A 24383-nucleotide genomic window follows, 5' to 3' on the forward strand; every position below is an offset into this window, starting at 1 on the left:
TCCTCTGTGCTCCTGTTCTGACGGTATGCGAATTGGTGGGGGTCCAGGGTGGGGGGGGAGACAGGATTTTAAGTGTGCTCGGACTTTGAGTTACCAGACAGCTTTAAAATGGCTGAGTGTCAAGTGTTTGAAATGTTTGACTCGTGGCTATGGTTCCAAATCGCTTCCACTTTGTTATAATACCACTAACAGCTGACTGTGGAATATTTAATATATTGGGAATTTCATGACTGGATTTGTTGCACCCTAACCCTATCACTGGAATTCACTGAGCTCCTGGGAGTGACTGGAACGCCTGAATTCAACAATTTGGATGTGTCAGTACTTTTGGCAGTGTAGTGTGTAAATCAGCTACATCCACGAGAGGGAGAAGAGTTAATGAAAAGGTAAATAATTATGCCTCACAGTGATTTCAAAATAATTTCCATTTTATGATTTCCACAGAAATCGTACCAATGTGTTCATGACACCACCTGCAGGGGTTGGATGTGTTAGTGATGGGCAGGAGGAGAAGTGCAGAACACTGGTGGATAATTTGGTTCAGGAGAAGTCATCTGCCTTTCAGTGTGAAGGTGGCCAACCTCAGGAGGAAGAGAACAGCTGCACAACCCATTTTCATCCTGGGACAAGATGATGATGTGCAAGTATTTGTCGTCCACACTGACAACAAGTTGACCAACACACAGGCTGTATAAGAGAAAGCTGTGTTTCCTAAAGAACCAGAGATCCTTCAATATGTGCAGCAAGTGTGCATTGTTATGGTCGTCTGGGGGGAGTAGCATCAGAGTTTGGATAAACTGACTGCAAACTGGTCACTTACTAAACTGTTACCCTGCTGGGTAATCCTGAGCCTCTGCACCAGTTAGTGAGCAGGTAGTGAAGCACCTTCAGACCGATTCTGCACCTCTGCCACAAAGACAGAGGTGAGTAATCTCTTATGAAAACATGCTATTGGTAGTCTACCCAGTAACGGCTCCTCTTGTTGTTACACCTTTCAAGTAATAGGAAAAAAATCATATTTATTTTATTTGCATATCAACAAAAACAAGCCACTTATCGGGGCCTGGAGCCTGGGGCTCGCTCGGGCCCCTTCGGAGGTGGGGTGCCCCCGGCCTCTCGGCCTGGGGCTCGGTCACTCAGGCGCGGCTGGCTGCCGGCGGAGCTCACGGGCGCGTCACTGCAACCCCCCCTGGCTTCTGCTCCGCGGCTGCTGAGTGAGCCCTCATCTGGGACTCTCCTCAGCTCTTTCTGGGACAGTGGTGCGGCTGCCCCTCTGTTGGTCTTCCTTGGTCTCTTGTGTTCTGGGGGCCTCTGGATGTCTGGAGTTTTGATCTCCTCCATACCTGCTTCATGCCCTGGAGGACGGGGCTGTGGCCCCCCCACACCCTCTAGCAGATCATTACATGAAGGAACCTTTTAAAAAAACAAAAAACAAGCGCGTCCATGCTCACAGGTGTACACACGGGTGATCACACCCACAAACTACACCCTTTTTGGCTCCTACCTCAAAGCACACTGTGTTCTGTTGATCTTATGTGCTGCACAATAATGTTTAATATTTAGTATTTACTGTCATATTCCCATATATCATTGTGATGTTGTTTATTCTATTACTCTTGTTCTCTTCTGCTTGTTTTCTTTTTTCTTTCTCAGCAGGTGATCCAGGTGATTGATATATGCATTTTTTTTCTCTGCCCGTTCTGTTGGTTTTTGTTTTTTGCCCTTCTCCCCCGTCCCTCTTCTCAGCTGTTTCTCTTTCCCTCTTTCTTTCTCCCCTTCTTTCCCCCAGTCAAGTCTGTCCCGTATTCAGTAAGTGAAAATAAAATAAACAATAAAAGGTGAATCAAATGGACCATTACGGCAAGGCTGGGATGGTCAATTTGGTAAAGTAAATCCGTTGGGCATCTTTGTTTGCCTTTAGACAACAATTCTGATGCAAAAGAGCCAAACGGGACAGGCAAAAAAAAAAGAAAAAACAAAACAAAAACAAAAACAAGCCGATGAGTTAAACGTAGAACAGCATTTGGTCCGTCCCCCTTCACAGGTAAGTCTTCCTACAAATCTTTGTCTGCTTGTGTTAGTCTCAAACGTTTCCATTAATACAATTCTGTTCTGTCATTTATCTTTATGTTTGAGTCTTAAAAGCAAAACCAGGGACAAGGTCTGCAATTCAGCTGTTGCAGTTTATTCAGATGTAGCAATGTTAAGTGACCCCTGCTATAGAAATACATTAAAACTGGATTTTTTTATATTGGTTTACAAAACAGCAAAACAGAAAAGCTAAAATATACAAATGAACGCAAACACTGAGAAAGCTTTGAATAAATTAATAAAGAAATGCTATTAAAATACAGACATATTAAATAACGTACATCAGACATGTCAGACTGCTGAATGCTGAACAGCTCCTCCTGTTGGACTTTACGTGTGATCATCTTGTTTCATAGAGGTTCTTCAAACGTTGAGCCGAGAACATAAATGTGATCTAAAAACGTATGTATGTTGAATTTTGCACATTTTCTGCAAACAGTTTATGAAACATCCTTGTAAAGAAAACACAACAATTAGACTCCAGGTAACAAATCAGTGCACACTGAATGATTATGAAGTGAGGCTCTGTATTGCTTTCAAATAATTATTCTCAACTTTTCTCATTTAGTATTACTCAGGCTGCGTCGCTGCACACACTGGCATGATTCAGCCTTCAGTGGTCCCGTGTGTAGCTGGTAATGTGTCAGTATTTGTGTCTGTTGTCAGAGGAAGTTGAAGTGTGCGCCTGTTAGGATACATTCACAAAAACAAAGTCCTGAAATGTGACAGTCATCAGCGTACAGTCGGCAGACTGTGATCACACAGTTTGATTCTGTTTACCACAAAAATTGGTTTTATATATAAACTAATATTTTATATATGAAAAATAATATAAGAATATAAAAATACAGAAAATGAAAACCACAGGTATATATTTAAAAGAATCCTTTTTGAACAAACATGCACATTATGACTGTTGTGATAAGTTTTCTGCTCCTTTCATTTATTCAGCAGGAATTAAAAGCCCACCTGAAATCTGCACGCATGATTTAAAGTACCCGTTTAGAAATTAGTGTCCAAACTGACACTCGCTGCTCGTAAACGATTGTTTTCCTGAATTTCGGCCTCATCTGTCACCACCTGCTCTGGACTCTCCACATCCACGTAGTCCTGCAAAGAAGAACACAGTTTATCTCACACATGTTTGTCTATCTGCAGGTTCAAACTGGGAGAAAGTTCAGAAAATAATCTCTATAAACACAATTCAACTACATGTGGGTGCATTTAATAACCAAAACACGATGAAGCAAAAGCTGAGTGAAACTCAAACGTTACCTTTCTGTTTGATTGAATTCATTTCAACAGAATTATCGCGTCAGTGAGTATTTAAGACAGAGAGACTGAGGAGTTTACTCTGACAATACTGTGGAAACACTTAATATAGTCGCGTTTTTGTCAGGATTTTAATGCTGTGTGATGAATATCTCAGCACCACAAAGGCTATGCTGTGATGTTTACAGATCATAACAAAGAGAGAAGAGCTTAAAACATGCTGCTGCTTACCGCATCGTTTTCCATGATGCTCTCCAGCATGCAGACGATGTCTGTGAACGAGGGCCTCAGGGTGTACGGCTCCTGCCAGCAGTCTCGCATGATGTGAAGTCTGTGAGGTCAGAGGCCACTCAGTGATACACAGTCCATGATTCTCTATCATAGTTACTATCATCCTGAGGTATAAGAGGATGGTACATAAGGAATGGTGCGGGACTGGCACATGAATGCGACTCATCCAGTTTAGATATTGATGGGGGGACGAGTTGAACCGAAATTAAGCTAAAGGAGGAAAAAGGTCGGAAAGCTACGTCCAGCAGAACACAGTCGCTTTCAGTTTTACTTTGTGAGTCATCTACACACGTGTTCTGATGACACCTCCCCCTCCTAAACACACACTCCCATCACAAGCACAACACACAAAAGACATGATTTTGTTTTTCTGAGCATAACTTCATTAAATATTCTCCTGAAAACAAAACTCTGTATGAGCCATGAGGCTCGACAAAATGCTCCTGACAGCGAGCCTCTTTAGTAAACGCAGCAGCTTTTTAGCGGTTTTACACAGATGTTGATGGGTCTTTTAGATTTCTGCCAAGCTAACGGGATCGAGGTGTATTCCTACCTTCCTTGGGTGAGGCTGACTCCCCCCTTTGTTAGAACTCTCTCTGCTTATTTGGCCGTTACAATTAGCCAATCAGCCTCCCCGGTGTACGTGCACCTGCTGTTCGTAACCTCTGGTTTGCACGAGCGATCTTGTTCCTTCTGCAGCTTGTTTTCCAGCTGTTTCTTTGCGTATGACACTTTGTCATTTGCTGACTGCGTGTCATAACTGGCCGACTGTGCCTCGTGTGTCCTCCTCTGAGTTCTACCAGATATCTTTGATTTGACAACAATTGTTCTTAAATTTTGGATGTTGATGTTGCTGCTCGCCTGCTGACAGGGACACGCTGGCTGCCCGTCCGTCTTAGAATTGACTTTAAAAGTTTGTTGTTCTCCTGGCTCCTACGTACCTCTGAGCGTTTGCTGTCGTGGCCCCCAGATTATGGGATACGTTGGCCCTCTGTATTAGACATATTTACATCTCTTTTAAAAACACACATGTTCTCTGAGGCATTTTAGGAAAAACCAGCTTCTGGACAGATTTAGTCAGTTTTTTGGTCACTTTTAATCTTTGTTATTTCTTTAATTGTATTTATTATCTAATTATTAATTCAAGTGTATCTTTTATTTAATTATTTTATTATTATTTAATTTTCTTTGTCTGATTAATGTTTGATTTCTTAACTTTTATCTCTGTTTTTACTGGAAAGTACTTTGGTCAGCCATGTTGTTTTTAAAGTAGAAATAAAGTTGGATTTTTTCTGATTTTCAGCAACAGTTTATGTGTTGAATATTGATGCTATGATGGCATGTTGTGTTCTTTAAAGCAGCAGCTTCAGATTTGCTCTGAAGTCTCTCACAGTGACACGTGAGCATTACTCTGCTAGAAACCTGAAAGCTGATGTTTGTGTTTCAACAAAGCTCAATGAAACCTGACTCTGAGTAACAGCTGATTTCATTACGAGGATGATTCTTCTGTTGAGAACAGCAGTATTACTCTTTACTGCAGCAGAGTACACATGTGCGGTTGCATCACGAAACATGAAACGTGGCACGGCCTGCTGAGGGACCCACTGTGACAGGGGGGAGCTGTTTTCAAAATGAAGAAATAAATCTAACTTAACTGACATATATCAATAACTAATATACCTAAAGGCAGTTTTCACTTACATCTCTGGTCTGCAGCCTTCCGGGTTTGTGTTTTTGTGACCCATACAGATGTGGTACACCACTTGCTCTGATGTCTCCAGGTTTGGATACGGCAGCGTACCTGAAAATGTATTCATATCACAATTTCTCTTAAAGTGGATTCTGTCACTGAATATGTGCCCAGAGCAGCAAATATCACTGTGTAATAGAAATCCCTGTGTGGGTGTGGACTGCAGACTTTTAGTAATTTACAGTAAGACAGATAAAAGTATCCAACTCATAATCTCTACAAAGAACCGTACAAACACTGCAGGGTCCACGAGTTATTAATACACTGTAATTCAATTCAGCTGTATTTATATTGAGTCAAATCACCACAACAGTTGCCTCGAGGTGCAGCTATTGCAGTTGCACTGTAGACTTACAGGACAGCTAACGTTTTAAATGTCATACGACTGAACTGGAGAGCGAAGTCAGACAAAAGTAGGACGACAGGATGCTTCAGTCAGCTTCTTCATGTGTTTGGATGCTGGTGACAAGGCGCCAGGTTTCCACCTCTGTTCAGAGATGTACTCGTAACCAATGACACAACTTTCCAGAGTCAATTTATGTTTATATTTGTGCTTACATTAATGTTGTGTTATTTCATTTCAGCACTGCTAATACACTGTGGCTGTATCACGGTAGAGGAAACAAGCTTTTAATTTCTCCATTTTATTCTGGCCGGAGTGAACAGCGGCCCGTTGTAATGACTTTCAACCAAAACACGGAGCCACCACAACACAAGGCCGCTCTTCAACAAAGAGCACGTTTGGAACATATTACTGAACAAGTAGAGGAGAAGTCATGATTTCCAGTGGTCAGAGAGCAGCCCAAACCTCCCACTCACCAAATGTCTGCATCTCCCACAGCACGATGCCAAACGCCCACACGTCTCCCTTGTAGCTGTAGTAGTTGTTCTTGAAGTACTCTGGGGGGTACCAGCGCAGGGGTACACGTTGCTGCACAATTTACACATGATGGAAAAAGTGATTTCACCAAAACTTGAAGGTGATATTTTCAACTATGTCAGTGGGACAATTTTAGACATCTAAAAAGATCGTGGAGGAAATGCACGACACCATTACTGCTGGTCTTTTTCTGCACCACAGTTTCCTGTTGAAAAGGATGTTGCTAAATCTCCTGCACACGTGCAGTAACACAGAAGCAAAGTCTGTTTCAAACTGGGCTCAAAAAGAGTTCACTACATTTGTAGCTCAACCAGTAACAAAGGTCATCCTATCACATCAGGTCGGACCAAACGTGAGATGCAGTTACACTTTTTGTTTTTGTAATATCCAGGTTACATTTGAAAGTGTTGTCCTGAAGCACTTTCAGTCAGGACCACTTTAGCTAACGAGAGATCCGCGGTCATTTAGATTTGCTGGTGTGGCTCATCTCTGGGACATCCCCGCTCTTCCATGTGCACACATCGAAAGCTGGAGGTGGGGAGAGGAACAGCAGCAACAAAGCAAGGCACCAGCAACTACAGACAGTGATTAAGTCAGAAATTACATAAAAGGAGAAACAATGGCGGAGGAAGGGGGTGCGAAGCGGCCTAAAGACGCGCAGTAACTGTGGACGGCTCCAATAGCTTGTACAAAGGCATGACTGGCTGTAACTCAGGATGTGGAGCAGGTCATCTGCTAAATATAAACACCAAATATCCTCAGGCAACATCTGACTCAAAGATTCTCTCCTGAGTACAGATGTGTGCACACGTTGGACAGAAAGCACTTCTGTAGAAGCTCGTATGAATGGAGCAGAGCTCATTGAGGCTGGTGCTGAGATCAGCTGATGTGACGGTGGCTGACTTTGTTCAAACTCTGCTCAAACCTCAAACATGCATTGATGTTACAGTGAGAGTGAAACTACAGCGCGGGAGCAAAGCTGGAAACGTTTGGGTCACTTTGGATTCTCACTGGGAATCAAACACGAACGGAGGACGTGATCATCCACAAATAAGATCAATGAATTTGAAAATGTGCTGCAAAGCTGTTCGGCAGTCCGAGGACTGTGAGAAAAGGATGCTGTGTGTGCGTACTGCGATCTTACACGTGGGTTTCTCCAGCGACTGCTGCGACGGCTCGCCATTCGCGTCAAGTCTCGGGCGAGACCAAACTCGGCCACTTTCACCTCCCAGGGAAACTTGTTGACCATGACATTCCTCAGAGCCAAGTCACAGTGAATAATCTGCACAGAGAACCAACAACATTAATGCAAAATGTAAACACAACGATAAAAAGTGTGTTCAAACTGTCAAAAACAAAAGTCACACTGGGACAAAGTGGGACCAGTATATTTCCTATCAGTCTGCTATGCTCTTACCATTTTGGAGCGCAGGTGCTGCATGGCTAGAGCAACGTGGTACGAGGCAATGGTGAGGAGGCTCTGCAGCTCAGGGTCAGTACTCAGGTGGGCTCTGTTGGTCTGCAGGAAGGTCCTCAGAGTGCCGTAGCTCACATACTCCATGATCAGAATGTAGGGCTCTGCACAGAGAACATCCCAGTCAGAGACAGAGACGTAGGGCCTTACAGAGGGACACGCCTCCAAGAAGAATGCAACAGACGTTACAGGTTAGTTCGTAGTTACAGGTTAGTTCGTAGTTACAGGTTAGTTCATAGTTACAGGTTAGTTCGTAGTTACAGGTTAGTTCGTAGTTACAGGTTAGGAAAGGGGGGAAACTAAGCATATCTGTCGGTGTGGAGGAAGATGACAAACAAACTGGTTCTTTCTACTCTACCTGAGCACTCTATAAAACATTTACCCGTTCATACAAGCACTTTTTCATGGTTACGTGCTTTTTGGCATGCAGACTGGAGCAGCCAGGGCTCAAACCAACAACCTTCTGATTAAGAAGGTTCCAAGCCGCTCTACCTGAGCAGAGAAACAGCAGTCTGTATGCACATGTTCATCACCTGCAGTGGTGTTCCAGTCCAGTAACTGGAGGATGTTCTTGTGGTGCATCAGTTTTCTCATGATGGAAACCTCCATGTCCACGTGTTTGAGGCGGACGCCTGAGGTAGAGGAAGACACAAAGGTCAAACCAAAGCCCAGATGTAACTGGCTAAATCAAAAGGAACGTATTCAGTTTTGTACTAAAGCTCAGCATGATTCATGTTAAAAATAATCCTCATTATTATTCTTGTCCTGACTCTTAGTTCAGCACCTGAGCTGAAGTGGTAAACGAAAAAGACAACAAAGAATAGTCGATGGATGCTAAAACTGTAGCTACAGCTGAGAGGAGTTGCAGATTCAGGTGGTTAGCCTCTGTGAGCTTGTCTCTGTGGGCAGCTCCTCCCACTTCCTTTTACAGTATTGAATGCATTGTTGTTATACGGCAAAACTTATATTGTACAAGATGAATTTGGTGCCATCAAAGTTCTCCTAGCTCGTCTCAGAGCTGCGTTTGACGTCACTGGTCACAGCATTTTAGCAATTTCATGAAGTCTGGAATCCCACAGGGTTACGTGTCAGTGCTTTTACACTACACTCGCTTCGTTTTTTTCAGTGCTAACAGTAAGTTATGGTCGGGGCTGTAATATTAACACCGAGCGCAACGTCAAAAATGTATGAAATGGCTCAGACCAATTTGTTTTTCAGGAATATTTGATCAACCAGAGCGATGACGTGTTGCAAAAACTGCATGAAAAATGTAAACAAACGTGAGCTTAAAGATTCCCACTAATTCTACTTAAAAACAGAATATTTGAACATCATTATAGGACAGCTTACAATCATTTACTTGGATGACAGTTTCCTTCTGCTTATCATGTCAAGTACTTAATTACTGCTTTCAGGGATGCTCCGCCTGCAGGCAAACCTCCAGCCATGTCCTTACCTTCCTTGCTGATCTTACAGGTGAACATGCTGTGGCCTTTACACGTCCCTCTGGTCATCCTGGCCTGGTAGAAGACGCCCTCCTTTCCTGCTTTGATCAGCTGCAGAAGGTTCAGGTCTGACTTGGTGAAAGGAGGATCCTTGAATTTGAAATAGACCCGTTCGTACATCATCAAGGTAGAACCGCACCAAACAGAACATGTGAAATCTAAATCTATCATCATCTGAAGGCTCATCTTCTGTGTCTACAGCAGGAACACAAAGATATCTGTGAATCAGCGCTACCTGCTGCAGTTGCTGCAGACCTTTCCACAGCTTCTTGGACGGAGACCTGGCTGAAGTGCTGGGTCGGAGTGGAGATTTGGGAGGAAGTTCCTCCTCCTCCTCCTCCTCCTCCACCACAACTGGGATCGGCCTCGCAGGTAAGAGGGGAGGCTCTACCCGAGGCACAGCACTCATCAGCATCTTGTTCTGCCGGAGCAATCTGATTGTCTTGAGAGCGGATCGGTATCTGCAAAATAACGTAGACAGTAGAACAGGTAACACCGACCCAGGTACGGAGGCGAAACACTCGGCTGCCCTACTAAACCAGGAGCAGCAAGTCTGACGACACACAGTTTGGGACTCGGAGCTAAACTGTGTAACTGTAAGTGACACTGCACATAAACCAAAGATCCAGACATCCAGTCTCTTCCACGTGTCCTTGTCAGTGTCATTGGGGGTGGAGCCTATCCCAGCTACCACAGGGTGAGAGGAAGGTCACGCCTGGGACAGGTCGCCAGTCTGTCGCAGGGCTAACACAGAGAGATAGACAACTGCTCATATTCACACCTATGGGTGATTTAGACTCACCAGTTAACCTGAACCCACTAACTGCATGTCTTTGTGCTGTGGGAGGAGCCAAGAGAACCCACTCAGACACGGGGAGAACACCCAGACTCCACACACTCCCAGCCAGACAGCGCATTCAGACCCAGGAGGCAACAGTGATAATATTCCTAACCTTAATGAAAACAAATCACATTTATCTAGAAATACATTATCTATAAACAGATCACCGAGTCTTGGGAGCTTTATTCTAAAAAAACGAGCTAAAACTGGTGGTTGGATAACACAGACATGAATTCAGATGGAGGCTGCAGAGCTGACCCTGACTCAACATTCGTTTTGAATAAGTCAGTCTTTTGCTATTATTTTTCACTTTTCCACTTTTTGTAATGCACCATCATTTTAGTTGGTAACATGCTGCACAAATAGAAATGTTTTCAGAATAAAAGAACGAGGAACAGCTGAGAACAGCTGGCCATGTGTTCTTTTTGGCTCATTTCAAAACAGCGACACATTTGAATGGGATTGTATGCTAATACTGAAAGATAACATATGACGCCAAAATATTAGAAACATCTAACAAGGTGCTGTATAAAGTAGGTCCGTAGACATCTGTATTATGAGTCTATGTTAACACGATCTCTTACAGTGGATAACATCTGTTTTTGGACCTATGGCGCTATGCATTTATTATAATAATAATAATAATAATAATAATAATACAAAGGCTGAGCAAAAAAACTAAATTCATCTTCGGTGTTTTCACGTTCTACTTTAAAAGTACATAAACACTGAAATCTGAAGACTGCAGATCTCAGGAAATGAGACGATCAAAGAAGAACATCTCACTTTTGTAAAAAGGGAAATAAACATCTACACCAAACTTCACACAGCAGGTGAGAGGTACATTTCACAAACAAGCAAAGACAAACTTTAAGGAAACCGTTATAGCGGTTAGCATCTGAGCGGCTCATTCCCTCCGTGAAGCCAGTGTGGCCAAAAATGGGCTTTTATTAACGTCTGATCTTATAATATATTCACGCTAAAGTACGTGAAGGGAAATTGTTATGTTTTATTTAATAATGCTGCTGTTACTGTTGCAGCTTTGGTGAGGACAGTCAGCTTAATTTGAACATAAAATGTAGCAAACAGACCAAGTGAGACTGAGGTCACGTCGTTAATAAAAGCCTTTTTAAAGAACTTAAAATGGACTTACTTTCTGATGCACACGGCTCCCAGCACTGTGAACACCACGATGGTGAAGGAGAGAAGACCGCTGAGGGTGTATACAACGGAGTAGACATCTGAAAGGCCACAAATAAGTAAGTCTAAGATTCACGAGCTCTTACAAAGCGTCAAAGCCTCAAAGCTCACCTGAACAGTTCGCCATGTCCTCTGCTCAGTGTTTGTTTTCTGGCACAAACTGGTAAAAGAACATCAGGCTGGTCTGGAACAGCGATAGGAAGAACGTTTAGAACGTTTCTTTTTATAGAGCTGATTCACTGAAGCCCAAAATACAAAGAAAGCACAGGAAGAGAGTAACTAAATGAAAAAGCCCTACCTGTGCTCTGTGACAACTTTGATCAAGTCCATTCTTCTCGCCTAAGCCTGCCAGTCAGACACCAGACAGTATTTATTCTGCTCGGTCCCACTTAAAAATTCAAAAATCCGCCTTGTGCTGGATAAAATGTCCGACCCGTGTTGTGTTCAGCAGGAGCTCTCACAGTACATCAACCACAAGACAATCAGAGGAAATGAAGTGAAGCAGCAAGTGGTTTGAGATGCGCTGTTTCACCTCACGCTGATTTCTAGAATGAGTGTGAGTCCACTTCACACTAAACTGTCTTCATGTCAGCTCTCCCAGCTCACGCAGTAACGCTGCAGATGCTCGGTCAGTTTGTAGAAGTATGAAAGTTCGTCAAAAAACTTTAATCATGCAAACTGTTTTTTTCTTTTAACTCTTTGGTTTACCCCCGCACCCTCTCATTAACCACAGTGGAATATTATTTAATGCAGCAAAAATAGAAATACCACAGTACTAACGACATAATCTCAAGTTAGACTCGAAGACGTTATCTGTGCAACTTACAGTAACAATGTCATGTAGAGGGGCTCAAATCAATGTAACAATGTTACAGTGATTATTTGATGGAGCTCGTTTTAAGCACATTATTTACTGTCGGGTAGTTTATTGTTCTGAAAAATGACCTCACTTTAATGTTTAAGGACAGCTTTCATAAGCTTGTTGGGGCTGCCAACAGAAAGAGAACCAGATCAACAGGTCATCTAAAGTACAAACATTTTAAATTTAATCACACCCAAAAGTTAATCTAGTGTTAAGTTACCGACTTAAACACACTGACGCAGTCATTTTCCACGTCCAACGTGTGACCAGTCACAGTCTCTCTGCTCTGACACTAAAAACTAAAAATGTCAGTCAGGATTAGGCGAGAGGCGGAAAAGCCCCTGACTGGTGCGCAGGGCAGAAAGAGTAGCGCTGTTTAATTCGGAGAAGCTGCTGCAAAGCCCCTGTGTGTGGTTTCCTCTCTCGTCTGTTAGCTGACTGCAAAACACCGAGGAAGGACAAGAAAGGTCAACAACCGTTTTAAATTTGCTGCACTTCTTCGTTATGACGAGCACAATCATGTAAAACCACTGCTGTTTCTAACATGTTAGCATGCTTACATTTGCTCATTTGAACCAAATAATAAGTCAAGTTTAAAAGACTTCCATGCAAAGAAATGAAGGTCCAGGGCTTTGTGGTCTAACCTCTGTCTGCCAAAACTCGCTGTAGGTGCATGTAGTGTGACATCTGTGGAGCCCGGGCATGTGTGGGAGGCTGAGAGATACGCACAGCACGCGCTGTAGAGAGCTCCTCTGCAGTAAAAAGTGGTAAACTGGGGTGAGCACGTATAGACATCTCCAAAAAATACAATTAAAGGAAAACTTTTTAATAATCAGTTAAACTTGTGGGATGTTGCTCTGCTCAATTAACCCTCATAATGTCCTCCCGATTTCCACACAGCTGTGGTCCTCAGGGGTCAGAAATGTCCCCACTTCATTTGAGTGTTTTTTAAAGTATAAATTGTCAATCAATTCAGTGTTACACCTTAGTTTTACTTAAGACCAACACATTAACACAAAATTTACCCAACATTTTAGGGCCACCAGACCTTGTTTACATAAAGTACACTTTGTTTTTGAGCGAAAATAAAACGAGACAATAAAAGATTGTTTTGACTGTTTGTCTAACTACAGAGTGCTGTATGTTGAACTGTAGTGAGAAAGTTCTTTTGAAGCATTTATAAATTTTAAATGGCAGCACATACTCACAGCTGTGGTCCTCAGGGGTCAAAAATGTCCCCATCTGGTTTGATTGATACTTAATTAATATGAAGTGGATTTTTCCCCACTTTTAATTAAAACTTAATTCAAACATTTTGACACAATTTTTTTTATTCCATTTTGAATTTAAGTCTGATAAAAACCTCATAAAAATGAATTTTTTCTTTGTTTTCGGGTAAAAACTAAATTAAATCATCAGTTATTGTGAGGATCGTTTCACAACCAGAGTCGGTTGCTTTAAAGAGCAGGAGGGGCCGTTACTCAGTTTGCTGCTATTAGAGATCAGGATGAAATCCTTGTGAGACCCTGTACTGGTGCAGTGGGTCCTGCTTTCCACCTGGTGCACGACAGTGCCCGGACTCATGTGACCAGATTATGCAGGCAGTTCCTGGAGGATACCACTGCCTGGTCTCCATGCTTGCTGGACCCACGTCCAATAGAACCTCTGGGAGATAAACAATATGAGAACAGCACCACCAAGGCTGGAGATGGAGCAACACTGAAAGAGAGGACCGGTGAAGCACGCAACACATAACAACAATGCTCAGTGGCTAGGATCTAAGAGCACACCACAGCAACCATCACAGTGGTAGAATGACTCACAGAAGCTAAAGCTACAGAAGCTAACTACACTCCATCAGCACAAATTAACGAGCTGCTTATGTATGAGATACACCCAGAATGGCTAACTGAAGGCTGGATAGTCCTGATCCCCAAAGATCCCCAGAGGACATCAGTCATGTCCAACTACCGGCCAATAGCCTGTCTCAGCACTACATGGAAGCCCCTTTTAGGCATTATAGCAGCAAGATGGATAGGTGTATGGCTCAATACATAACCAAGGAATTGGCAGAAACACCAGAGGGGCAAAATACCAACCAGTGTTCGAGCAGTCTCGCTAGACTTCTAGACTTCTAGACTCTCTAGACTGCCTAGAACTGTACAAGATCAGTGTGATGCTGAGAACCTTCTTCAGGAATCCCATGGGGGAACAGAGACCAACAGAGGCCAACTAAAAGTCAATACCACAAGTTGCCATCAAGTCTAGGATCTAACACATGCTCCGTCCCAAAAGCTGTTCTGCATAGACCTGAACCCCATGGATGGAGCAGTCGTTAACCACCTCTAGATGGACGACATCAAGCCTTATGCCAGGAGTGAACAAGACACCAACTCACTGATCCACAACAACAACATGGGAATGCCATTGGACTGGACAAGTGTGGTCACATGGTAACAAAGACAGGGCAACATTGCAGACACCTACAAGTACCTTTGGGGGGACACAGAGGCAATTTGGAACCATGAAGAGGCCACCAGGAAAGTTGCAACCAACAAAATAAGAGATAAAAGCCACTGACATTGAAACAAGGAAGCTCCTTACCATGCATGGAGTCCAGCACCCTCCAAGGAAGGACCTCGCTCTCCTGCAGCAGTGCGGTATGAGAAGGGTCCAGAGGAACAAGTGGTATAAATGAGCCCAGAAGAATCTGGTCTACATCAGAAGGTTGAATCTAGTCAGATATGCAGACCACCTCAACCTACTGGATGACTTATACGCAAGTGTGTTTCAGGCACGTCTAACCAGGAGGAAGCTCTGTGGCAGAGCCCATGAAGCTGTGGTTGCAGCCTTACTTCCCCTACAGCGAAGACATTGACTGTATTCCAAATTAGAGATGGACCGATCCGATATTACGTATCGGTATCGGTCCGATACTGACCTAAATTACTGGATCGGATATCGGAGAAAAATAAAAAATGTAATCCGATCCATTAAATATCACGAAAGCACCTCACAAAACTTGCAACACGCCGTAACTCACCTCAGAACGTTAGCACGTCGGAGCAGTATGCATCACGTGATAGAGCGGCTGTGGCATGCGGGACCTGTCGGTGGTCTGGATAGCATTTGGAGTTTCGCTAGCAACCCGGCATTTCATCTCCGACAAAGTTATCCCGAGAGAAGTAAAGCAAGTGTGTAAGTCCATCTCTGAATGTTTGTAAAGCATTCCTGCGTTAAGCTTAACAAGCGATATATGGAGCGACTGCCTCTCCGGCTGCTACTTCAATCATGAAACTGCTAATGATCAGCTGATCGGCTTTTCTGTTGCGAGTCCGTCTCTCTAGTTTGCTTTTGGCCCACTTTGCACCAGAAAGAGGAAACCAGCGGCTGAACAACAGCAGCACGTTTAAGCTTGATCAGCTGTTGTTAGAATTTATTTAATATTACTTTCTACTCGAGGATCTTTTTCTACGTAGCTGACGCTGGTAACTGTGCAGGGGCGGATCTAGCAAAGTTTAGCCAGGGGGGCCGATAGGGCATTAACAGGGAAAAGGGGGCACAAAGACATACTTTTCTTTCTTATTCTCATTTAAAATGTCGAGCTTTTAATAAATAATTATCTGACACCCAAAGTTTTAATTTGATGTAAAATGAGTAGAAGTCAATTACTGTATATAGTAACTATTAAGTCTAATATACCCTTGTAAGCTATAGTACTTTTTCCTTTGGGAAGGTACCATCTGTGCAGTCTGCAATTTTGTTGAAGAAAGATGTTGAATCTATTTAATATTTCTTGAAAAATAATTGATTTCTGTGCATTTTTTTTCACACTGCATCAAATTAAGGTTGATTACGTCGATTAAGCATCATGAGGTGGAGCGTGAGGGGTGGTTCCCTATTTTTTATTTATTTATTTTTGTTGTTGCTGGGAGTTGGAACCCTATTAGTTAGGTTGCTTAATATTTATGCTAAGTACTCTTTAAAATACCAGAATAGGGAGGATGGTGTAGGTTTAAGTTTATTAGATTGATCAGTATTGCTGAACTATGAAATATTTTTTTTTGCATACAGGTATAACAGAATAGCTTTAGTGTAGTTGTTGTTTTAAACTTGAGTATGAACTTATACAAAATGCAGCAAGATATTTAAAAAACAGTTTTGTTGATTAAAAAACACTATATCGGATTCATATCGGTATCGGCAGATATCCAAATTTATGATATCGGTATCGGACATAAAAAAGTGGTATCGTGCCATCTCTATTCCAAATATGGATAAAATAAAGTAGCTCAACCTTGACAAAAGTCACTCTGCTGGGTTGGGAAGGCAATATGAAGGAGCCAAGTTAGTTTATTACTACAGTCTGATTATGTTAACTCGAAACTTGTGAGGTAAATGTGGAACTTTTAGGCCGTTGGCTGCTTTAATCAATTGGGGATCAAGGAATAGCTGAAAGTGTTGGGGTACCTGGGTCTGGTGGTCAGTGGTTTTGATTTTGTTTGTCTATATTCTGTGACTTAGTGTTTCTCTTTTTTAGTTAGTATCTCCTGATTTCCAGTCTTAGGTTTTGTTTATATGCCTTTTCATGTCAGGTTCACACTGCTGTGTTGTTTCCTGTTTTACTGACAGTCTGCGTCTGTTAATGTTTCCAGCTGTGCTCTCATCCTGTGTCTCATTCCCTCGTCATCCTTCTCTGTATTTAAGCCCTGTGTTTTCCTTGGTCTGTTTCACGATGCCTCTCATGCTGTGTGTTCTACCCGTTTAATCCTTGTTCATTTTTCCAGTTGAACCTCCGAGGACCTGGCATCCACACGTGGACGTCACATTTTGGGTTGTTTAGACCAAAATACTAAGTTTTGCTCTACAAGGGCCTGATATCCACTTATGAGGACGTTATCCTGCCACTGTTCTATCGAAATTTAAAACGAATGTCCTCATGTGTGGATCTCATTTTTCTCAGCAACAAACATCAGGTAAAAAACAAAAACAAACAAAAACCTGGTAATTCTTAGTTTTTACATTCATCAGATCCCAGTCAGCCTAAATAGGAAAGAGAAATTAAAAATGCATGCTGTGAAAGAGTTCGGGTCTTAGGAGGTTAAGTTAGTTTCCTGTTTTTCTAATAAATCTAAGTTTCTAAGTTTGACCTCCTGCAGTCGGCGCTTCGGGTCCATTCCTGCCTGCCGCACACAGCCTGACACAAAGGAGCTTAAAAATATGTTGGAGTTCAGTCAACTTATGGCCAAACATAATGAGACACCATCGAGTTGGATCGTTTCTGTCTGTGTGATGCTTTGCTCCTGCTTGTGGCATTAAATTGAGATGATCAACGAGGCTGTTCTACTTCACAAGTCTACGCAAATTGCCTGAAGTGTCAGATCAGGGTTGTGACCACAACAAAACGACTCTGATGTCATTTCCTTTGCTGAATTTAATTTGTTGCTTGGGTATTTCGTTACAGATCAACAGGATCACTCCATATACACAACTACAGGTACAGTATTTTGTACAGTTCATATTCAAATACATAGTTTTCATTGGCTTATTTACAAAACACGTTTTGTTTATGTACACGTTTTCATGTCAGTGCAATGTGACTTTCTTCCAACGAACACCTTACAAAAAAGTTTATTAAATTAACACATCTGGTTCACATCAGACAGATATGAACTTAAATAAAAAAAGAAGCTACACACACTGAAAGACAGCTCAGTAGTCGATCGCACTGCCTGACACCGTGAACTAATCTTCCTGGGGGGCGGGGCTTCAGGTGCTAGCCCGATGTTCTACAGAATCCGTGCTAGTCCAGTTTCAGAGATAGTCCAGTTTCCCTGGGCGTCAAATCCTCGTTCCTGGATTAGAAAAATTGTGCTGAAAGTAACCCCGACATGAAACATTTCTGCTAAGAGATTACGCTACCGGCCGTTTGAGGGCACATTCACAGCCCAAGAAACAAAGAGAAAAAGAAAGAAGTTGACATCTATTGCACCTTTAAGTAGAGCAAACATTGCAAACTGAGCTCTCAAGGGACAATTTTTCCTTCGAGTCCTGTGATAACCTTCAACCACAGACACAAACTGGACACTGTCTACAGCTCAGTGCGACGGCAGGAGGGTGGAGGGGAAAAGAAAAAGAGCTGGCCAAGCAAACATAAATAACACTCTTATGTACATTTCCATTTGTTCAACAAATGTGATCTTTGCAGAAGGAAATAAAGTTTCATTCAGTGACAGATTTATCTCCAAGTACATCCATAACAAAGTTGTCTCATCACAAATACAGCAGCTAAAAAAGGGGACGAACGCAGAGACGAGACTCTGCGCTCCAGAAGACGAAGCCGGGCGCCATCGACAGTCTGCCGTCTGTTCACAGTGATTAGACGGAGCCCCCTGACGTGACAGGAGCTCCGCCATTGCTGCTACAAAGCAGACACACAGAACTCTGCAGCTGGAACCACGCGGTGAAAACATGGGCTCGTCCATCTCAAAGAGACCTCAGCAGCCACGTCGAAGCAGCCAAACCTTCAGAGGAAAGGAGGAACGGCAGCACTCTGACCCACAGAAACAAATCATTTGCTCGAACGTTGGCTCCAGTCGTGTAGCGATGCATTTACGCTCCTCACACAAACAGACTTTGGTTACTTTCCACACGTGAGCACATCTGTCTACGGGGGGATGGTTGTTTCCAAATCATTTCCCTGAAAACATCCCGGCAAAAGGTGAAAACGTTCTAAGACACTTATTTGATTTTTCTTAAAACTTTCATAGAACTTCCTGAAAAAGTTTAAATATTTATTCATTTCCACCAGAAACCATCATCCCAGTCATCAAACGTTATGCCAGCAGCTAAGAAATGAAATCATTAAAAATGGACACTGCTCCGTCTACACTGACCTGTCACTCGCTTTTGTTGGACACCCATCAGGGTGTGGCTGGCCCACTGGATGGCTCAGCTGAGGAAAAGGGGGAAACTGGTTTAAGATATGAAACACTAAGCTATTAAAATGAGATTGTGAAAGTCCGTCTATTGAGACTGGGCATTAAGATCTGCTAGAAATACAGAAGCTGGAGTAAGACCTTACAGTTTGTGTTGTGCTTTGATGGTACCCATTCACAAATATGTGGTTTCAGCACCCCTGCTGCAGCGATCAGACTGCACAGGACGGGGCACCTCACACGGCTCTCCAGGCTCGATACCCACAAAGCTCAGAAAGGTGAATGCTTGCATTGGTGGTGTCATTCACAAGCAGGCTGCTCATACACGGCAGGGCAGATGTGGCCAAGTGCACAAGTGACTAATATACCAGCCTATGGAGGCTGTAGCCAGTGAGCTAGCCAACAAGTGGTTATCCATAGATTCATTTTTTCCCCCTAAAACTAAAAAGTGTTCCAGGAGCATCTATGATCCCCTAAGCAGCAGGAGGTGGGACCACTGCAGCGATACTTCACTGCATCTTTATACACTCATGCTTCAGGTTTTAGGTGTGCTAAGCGGCATTGAACCCGAGGCTGAGCCTGCTGTTAAAAGGGAGCTCTGTTCCTATTACACATTAAAACAACTCAAAAATACAAGATGGAAGCTTTAAAAATGTAATGATGTGGAGTCGGAGAGAAGCGACTGACCAACCCTCTGCAGCCGCTCCATTGGTCATTGCATTCGCCTCTCACTCAAATGAAATACTCGTGTCAGTACACTACAAACTGTCTGACACAGTGTGTGAACTCTGACAGGGGAGAGAAATCACACGAGTGGGAATTTATCGGAGATATTTGTTAGATATCCGTCCGATCTATGAGTGCACGTCCGCACTCGACACTGAAGGAGCTCTTCCTTATTTCCTATCGTGCACACACTGGTGCAAAAGTCACTGCTCATATTAAACAGCATGACTTCTGACCTCACAGTCCAGGAAGGTTTATCAGGTCTGTATGAATTCACTGAGAGTAGATATATGAACTATGATCGCTTCAGGGACAGAAGTTAGAACCCAGGTGCTTTTCCAACTCCACGTTTGCACGGTGCAACCAAAAGTACCTGAACTGTGAATCATGCAAAGCTGCTCTAGTTGCGTGAAAAACAAAAAACCCAACAGTGCAACACATGAAACACTCATGGTTAACAAAGGCTTCCCTGCCTCTGTGCGAAGTAGCCAAGGTGACACCCGGTGAAGGTGAGAAACACTCACAGCGATCTGTGGGACTCGTTCGAATGTGAGCAAAGTGAAGTGTAAGCACAGAAGCCACATGAGACACAGTAATAAAGGCTAAAGTTGGATTCTGAATAGCATTATGGGTAATGTGGTTTACAGGCTTTGAGCAAATAAAAAAATCTCTGCTTCTTCCGTTTTGACACTTTTAAAATAACAAACAGTAAAATAATTGGCTGTGATGGACGCAGGAAGTCCAGGTTTGGGTGGACAGCAGAGAACTGCAGAGGTTTGCATCAGCCCCGTGGAGATGTGCCTGGTGTCTACAGGCGGGGCCTTTAGGTAGCCTGAAGCAACTCTAAGAAAAACTAAAAAAATAAAGCAGATCCTCTAAAATGACACATTTACACAATCAAAAAAAAGCGTTTAAACATATACCGTACAACTTTTTAAATCATGGCACCTGTCCCCAACAAACCCAGGTTCTCAGTCGTCGTGGCTACATACTGGTCAACATTGCACAAATCACCGTGGATATTTGGCAGCTGCAGGACCAAACACAGCTTTTGGCAAACGTGCCGAATTTGATGTGAACATCAGGACCCGAGGGGGGTCTTTGTGGGGGTGTTCCTGAATGCATGTACCGAGTCTCCTACACTAAAAGGAAGCATTTCATGATATTAATACTGTCACAGACTTTTGGGGTCCAGTTGGCTGAAAGAATGCAGGAAGCGATGAGGTAGCGTATGACGCGTGTTTTCCTGCTCACACTATCGCTAATAAAACCTCAGCAGAACCATTGGTTTGAAAGCTTGCCCGGGCATCCGTCGTCTCCCGTGGCACCAAACGTGACTCCAGCACACAGTGAACGCTGGGCCCCGTGTACAGTTGGCATCCGTAGGCCTGCAGGGACTCACGCCTGGAGCACATCGGTTTTTCCCTGCTCAGGTCAAATCGTGACTCTGGGTAGAAAAAGCCGTCTTTTGTTTTGAATCCTGACATCACAAGTGATAAGTGCACGATAAGAAAGCAACATCGCTGCATGACTCGGCCGTACTGCCATACATTCAGAGATGCGTTAGTGTGCAAGTATATTTTACATCTATGTCATGGCGAGGATCACGGGGTGGGAGCTGATGGGAGTTCGTCGGGCTCAGCAAAGTGCACCGGTCGGGTGCTTTCACAGGGAGGGGCTTCGCTGTTGTCTTAGCAAACCTTTTCACCGATCCGTGTTTGCAGTCGAGTTTAGAAAGTGCTGCGAAGCAGCCATAAAGACGGCGCGCGGTTCAACTGTCAGCCGTTCGTGAGATCTTCTGGCGCTTCCTGTTCAGAGCAGCAGGCTGAAAGAGGCGAGCGGGCGTAGTGCTGGCTGATGGAAGACGAGCTGCGGTCACTGGAGGACGCAGTATTTCTTGTAGTCTGACTCAAAGTCTTCGTCCATGCTACTGGTGTCGGCCATCTTCTTGCCATCGATCTTTGGCAGGAACTGGGAGTAGTTGACTCCCTGCTGCTCGTAGAAGAGAATGTAGGCCGAGTCGGTGTCGATCTCCTCAGAGTGCACTTCCTGTAAATGAAAAAACAAATAAAGCGGAGTGTTGTTACAGCGTGGTCGCATTTGGGGTGTCGACAGAGCCAAACTTTTCCTTACATCACACAAGAGTGCCCAGCGTGTGCAGAGCAGCATGTGTTAAAGTCATGATAAAGCAATCACAAGTTTGGTAAAGGTGTGTGTGTGTGTGTGTGAGACACTTTAACCAATAAAAACAACCCACATAAACCAGCACAGCTTTAAGAGGACCATCTGTTTCCCTGCACAGTGCTCCTCTAAGCTGAGTCTGTGGAGGTCGTACTGGATGTGTAGGAGGCTGTAACTAGTTACCTAGTACCTGCAGACAGTAGTGGAGGTGTGCTGGTGCCTTACCTTGCAGCTGCTGTCATTGTAACAGTACCATTTCCCATTGGGGTTTTTGGCATATGTCACATAGTGGCCTCCTCCCAATATTCCTGAATGGCACTGGAGAGATGAAGCAGAACAACATTCAGGACTTGTCTGACTGTTCTCCCCGCCCGTATGCCAGCGTGCACAAAGCGCCTGACTTACTGATATTGCATAGAGGTTGTATATGGCATCCAGACACATGTTGTCTCTGTGCTGCAGCAGAGAGCCGTCCGGCTCCGTGCTGCTCTCTGTGCTGCAGTCGGAGCACAGCCCGTTGCTGTCTCCGTTCACAAGGACCACGTCACAGTGGCTGCTGGATGCTTCACTACCGGAGGACGATTCTGATGCAACGCCCTCTCCTGACCCCTGAAGCCCTGACGCTCCTCCTGCTGCTGAACCCTCTGGGTCCGCCTGCGGTGCATCGTCTCTCAATTCAGCCTCAGAATTAGCTGCTCCGTCCAGGTTCTCCTTGCTGTTGGAGAGGCGATGTCTGCTGCCCAACTGGGGAAGGCGCAACCGACCTGGTCTGCGGCCTCCGCTCCCGGCCTTCGGGCTGCCAGACGGGCTACTGTTCCGGCTGAGAGAGGGAGCAGACTTCCTGCTTGAAGCTGGGGAAGCTGTTGGGGAAGCAGCAGTGTTAAAGCATTAGCACTTCAATTTTCACATTCTTTAAAAAACACAAACAGTGATGAAAGTCTTTACTGGACATGCCGTACCTTTGGGGAGGTTGCCAAAGCCAGCGGGTGCAGAGATGGAGGACAGATTGTCTTCTCCGACCCTCAGCAGATCCTCGCTCTCACTGCGGGAGTGGAGGCAGCGATGCTCGAGGTCCCTGGGAGCCAGGAAGGCGCTGGGGTCAAAATTCTCCCGTGGAAACTTGACGATCTTTTGGGACTTGATCCAGCGACCATTCACGAACTGGAAGCGCTTCAAGTGGACAATCTACACAAGTGAACACGTGTCAGACGCCGTCTCTAAATTTATTTCACGTGAGAACGTTAAATGCTACCAACACCCACGCATCGTTTCACATAAAACACTCAGATGCACGAGTCTGCTCCTGACCAGTATGGGTGGCAGCCTCCAGAGGTCCAGCTTCTTGGTGGCCAGTCGGTGGGTCTTGCACTTGGAGCAGTAGTAGAGTTCGTCCTCTCCCAGCTCCTCCTCGCTGGTGAAAGCCTTCAGACAGCTGTCCAAGCTGATGGGCTCAGCCTGAGCTCGCCGAGACTGCTCCACACTGCAGTGCTCCTCCACAATCTGCAGGGAGAGGAGCGCGATGCATGACGGAGGATAATGGACCACGAGAGCAGACACTCGGGGAAACAGCTACCAGGTGTCGTTTTAGAGCCAAGCAAAGTGCAACTTTAATGCATCTAACAAGTTTTACTGCTCAGAAACTCATTTTTCCTAGAATTCACATAAACCACAGCACTTACCAACACACCTCGAAGGAGTCTGGACACTTTAATCTGACATTTACTGACTCACTGACGCCTCCGTGTGGCCATACTCTGAATCACACCATATTCTGGTTTGCACAGCGATCATTACATGAGGACAACTGGACCCTGATGTAGAATTGCTAATATGACGGTGTGAAATATGAAAGCAGTGTTGCTGCTCATCACTCCTCCTGCCCCGAGGAAAGCTGGTGTTTACAAATGATGACGTTAATGACAGCGAGCACCATTTTCACAGAAATTCCATTACTGCTCTAACTCGAAGTGACTTTTTCTCTGCCTGAATTGGTGCTGTGTGTGTGTGTGTGTGTGTGTGCGTGCGTGCGTGCGTGCATGTATCCTTTACCCTCTCCTGGGAGGTCTGGTAGCGGAGGTGCAGGGCAGTTGGATCCCAGTCTACAGCTATGTAAGCATTTCCTACAGAAGCTCGGTCTTCTGTGCACTCTATCGTACAGCCTCTGCAGAACCTGCAAACACACAGATGTGCAGTACAGATGTGGGAGTTTTGCTTACAGAACACGGTTACAACAAATCAAATGTCATAATCTTGCATCAAAATGTGCTACTCCCACTTTAAGCTGTATGTAAGCCTGAATTTCACAGAACTTCAGGACAATGAGGTTCGGTTTATTTTGCCACAGCTGCACTCTCACTTTAAGCACACAAAAA

At 44.1% G+C, this 24383-nt stretch overlaps 2 protein-coding genes across 5 annotated transcripts in view; both read right to left on the reverse strand.

Moving 5' to 3' along the window:
- Positions 1–3060: 3060 nt before the first annotated feature.
- LOC146618219 (tyrosine kinase receptor Cad96Ca) lies at positions 3061–11431 on the reverse strand. The gene is made up of 11 exons (XM_085370909.1): positions 11416–11431; positions 11258–11345; positions 9499–9724; positions 9215–9353; positions 8292–8390; positions 7702–7862; positions 7429–7566; positions 6224–6335; positions 5356–5455; positions 3595–3694; positions 3061–3201 (listed from the first exon to the last, which is right to left on the reverse strand). Exons 1-11 carry the CDS (start codon positions 11429–11431, stop codon positions 3094–3096), a joined length of 1287 nt encoding a protein of 428 aa, XP_085227035.1. The 3' UTR covers positions 3061–3093.
- Positions 11432–17594: 6163 nt separating this feature from the next.
- Positions 17595–24383, reverse strand: part of usp32 (ubiquitin specific peptidase 32) — a 65760-nt gene continuing 58971 nt past the window's right edge. For all 4 annotated transcript variants that reach the window (XM_085371605.1, XM_085371603.1, XM_085371604.1 and 1 more), the window contains exons 29-34: positions 24061–24181; positions 23320–23511; positions 22971–23196; positions 22417–22871; positions 22237–22329; positions 17595–21879 (exon numbers count right to left, since the gene is read on the reverse strand). In XM_085371605.1, the coding sequence (XP_085227731.1) occupies positions 21706–21879; positions 22237–22329; positions 22417–22871; positions 22971–23196; positions 23320–23511; positions 24061–24181 (1261 nt within the window). In that variant the 3' untranslated portion in view covers positions 17595–21705. The remainder of the gene's footprint in view (positions 21880–22236; positions 22330–22416; positions 22872–22970; positions 23197–23319; positions 23512–24060; positions 24182–24383) is intronic.

The sequence above is a fragment of the Diplotaxodon limnothrissa genome, linkage group LG14, assembly GCF_057381915.1.
Source record: "Diplotaxodon limnothrissa isolate DT_005_m linkage group LG14, D_limnothrissa_male_GT1.1, whole genome shotgun sequence".
Taxonomy (NCBI): Eukaryota; Metazoa; Chordata; class Actinopteri; order Cichliformes; family Cichlidae; genus Diplotaxodon; species Diplotaxodon limnothrissa.